The sequence below is a fragment of the Penaeus chinensis genome, chromosome 38, assembly GCF_019202785.1.
Source record: "Penaeus chinensis breed Huanghai No. 1 chromosome 38, ASM1920278v2, whole genome shotgun sequence".
NCBI lineage: Eukaryota > Metazoa > Arthropoda > Malacostraca > Decapoda > Penaeidae > Penaeus > Penaeus chinensis.
Genome location: NC_061856.1, coordinates 31,453,558 through 31,455,580, shown reverse-complemented (window position 1 = coordinate 31,455,580; position 2,023 = coordinate 31,453,558). Strand labels below are relative to the sequence as shown.

The 2,023-nt window shown below is 43.0% G+C and overlaps 1 protein-coding gene across 2 annotated transcripts in view; it reads left to right on the top strand.

Annotated features, from left to right (window-relative positions):
- The first annotated feature begins 735 nt into the window (after window positions 1-735).
- The window catches only part of LOC125046190 (colorectal mutant cancer protein-like), a 27,766-nt gene continuing 26,478 nt past the window's right edge, over window positions 736-2,023 (top strand). For both annotated transcript variants that reach the window (XM_047643893.1, XM_047643892.1), the window contains exon 1: window positions 736-2,023. This exon is cut by the window's right edge and continues 97 nt beyond it. In XM_047643893.1, coding sequence (XP_047499849.1) covers window positions 2,016-2,023 — 8 coding nt within the window. In that variant the 5' untranslated portion in view covers window positions 736-2,015.

Here is a 2,023-nt window from a genome sequence, read left to right as displayed (position 1 = left end):
AAGGTATTGCTCTCGTTTACATAGTAATTTACGACATAGCTTGTGGGTTGGGAGAGGAAGCGGGGAGGGAAGCGAGGGGAAGAGAGGGGAAGCGAGGGGAAGCGAGGGGAAGGGAGGGGAAGGGAGGGGAAGGGAGGGAAGGGAGGGGAAGGGAGGGGGGGAGGGGAAGGCCCTGGCGCTAACTGCCGAGGGGTTGAAAAGGGTAGAGGGAGAGTAATCAAGGAATGGTGTTAATAATGTTGGAGAAAGAGTGCAACGATGGTTAAGGAAAAACAGAGGGCAACGGTGAACGTAATTGTATAATTGTATTTGATTAATGCTTGCAGGTACATACATAAACATGCACATACAAACGTGCGCGCTATACCTAAAAGGACGCATGGAACACATGGAAATACAAAAGGAGGGAGAGGGAACGAGAGAAAGAGAAGGATAGAGAGGAAGACAGAGGGAGGAAAACAAAGAGGGATAAAGGAGAACAGAGAGGAGAGAGACAGGGAGAAAGACAAAGAGTGGAAGAAGAATAGAAAGGGAACCAATGCGAAGGAGAGGATAAGGAGAAATATAAAAAGTGAAAAGAGTGAGAGGGATAGAGAAAAAGATAAAAGGTGGGAGAGAAAAACAGAGAGACGGAGAAGGACAAAGAAGGTCAAAAGGGTGGGAGGTACAGAGAGAAAAAATAAAAAGAATGAAAGGGATAGAGAGAAAGAAAACGAGTGGGAGATAAATACAGAGAAAGACAAAGAGAATGCGAGAGACAGCGAGAAAGACAACGAACTGGAAAAGGTAGAAAGAAAACCAAGAAGAATGGGAGGAATAAAGCGAAGGACAACGAATAGGAGAAAATACAGAGAAAGACAAAGGGAATGAGTGGGATGGAGAGAAAGTCAAACTGAATGAGGTAGAGAGAAAGACAAATTGAACGAGACAGACAGAGAGACAGACAGAGAGAGGGAGAGGGAGGGAGAGGAAGAAATAAGAGGTGTATATAGGGATGGGGAGGAAGGAAGCATTCATTCAATCTATTTGTGTTTATCCACTGAGCGAACACCTGGGTTGGCGGCCCTTCGCTCAGCCGCGTGAAGGGAATAGCAATGAAAATGAAGGACAGAGGAAGATGTAATAAGGGAGAGAGAGACAGGTAAATAGATAGATATGTAGGTAGGTAAGTGAGTAGGTACATAGGTGGTTAGCTAGATAAATAGATAGATAGATAGATAGATAGATAGAGACAGATAGAGAGAGAGAGAGAGAAACGGTAGCTGGGTAAAACCAAAACCTTATTGACATTTCTAAAAATCTAATTATTGGAGAAAAAACGCATTTAATCTACTCAAGTGCATCTAACATGTAAAAAAGTGAGTAAGATTTTAGAACTATGTATGAAGAGAAAAAAAGAAAGAAAAGAGAACAGAAAGAAGAAATAATATATGATTACTTTGATCCCGACGCAAGATTTCGATAATGCAAGTCATTTTGTTATGCTCTTATAACCATTATTTTTTTCTTCTTATAGTAAACATTAAGCATCGGTGTATAAGATTTTTTTTTTGAATAGCTCCTCGATGTGATACTAAATACAACAAAACGAAAGACTCAATTACAGTTTTTTTTTTTAAAGGGGACGCAGACGTAGGGGAGAGTGAAAAGAAAAGACAAAAAAAAAAAAAAAAACATGGTATAGTGTTCAAGTGACTGCCTTTCTCAACAATCGTATTGCTAGTGTAATCGACTGCCTCTGACCATGGCGGGTCCACAGAGCAGGTGAATGAACAGTTTTTGGTGATCGTAGAGAAAAAAAAGCGATTGGAAAGAAAACGGAAAGAAAGAAAACGGCGCCTTGTCCGCCAGCGCTCATGAGAACGGGTGCCATGATCGAGGTGTGGTTCATGAGTGGACTGTGACCCAGCATGACCTCCTCATTCCTGGGACCCCATGGACGCGTCAGCCGCTCTTCGGACGCCTAGTCCCGGCCTGACCTCACCCCAGGGCCAGTCTAAGGTCAGAGGTTAGCCATGTCCTC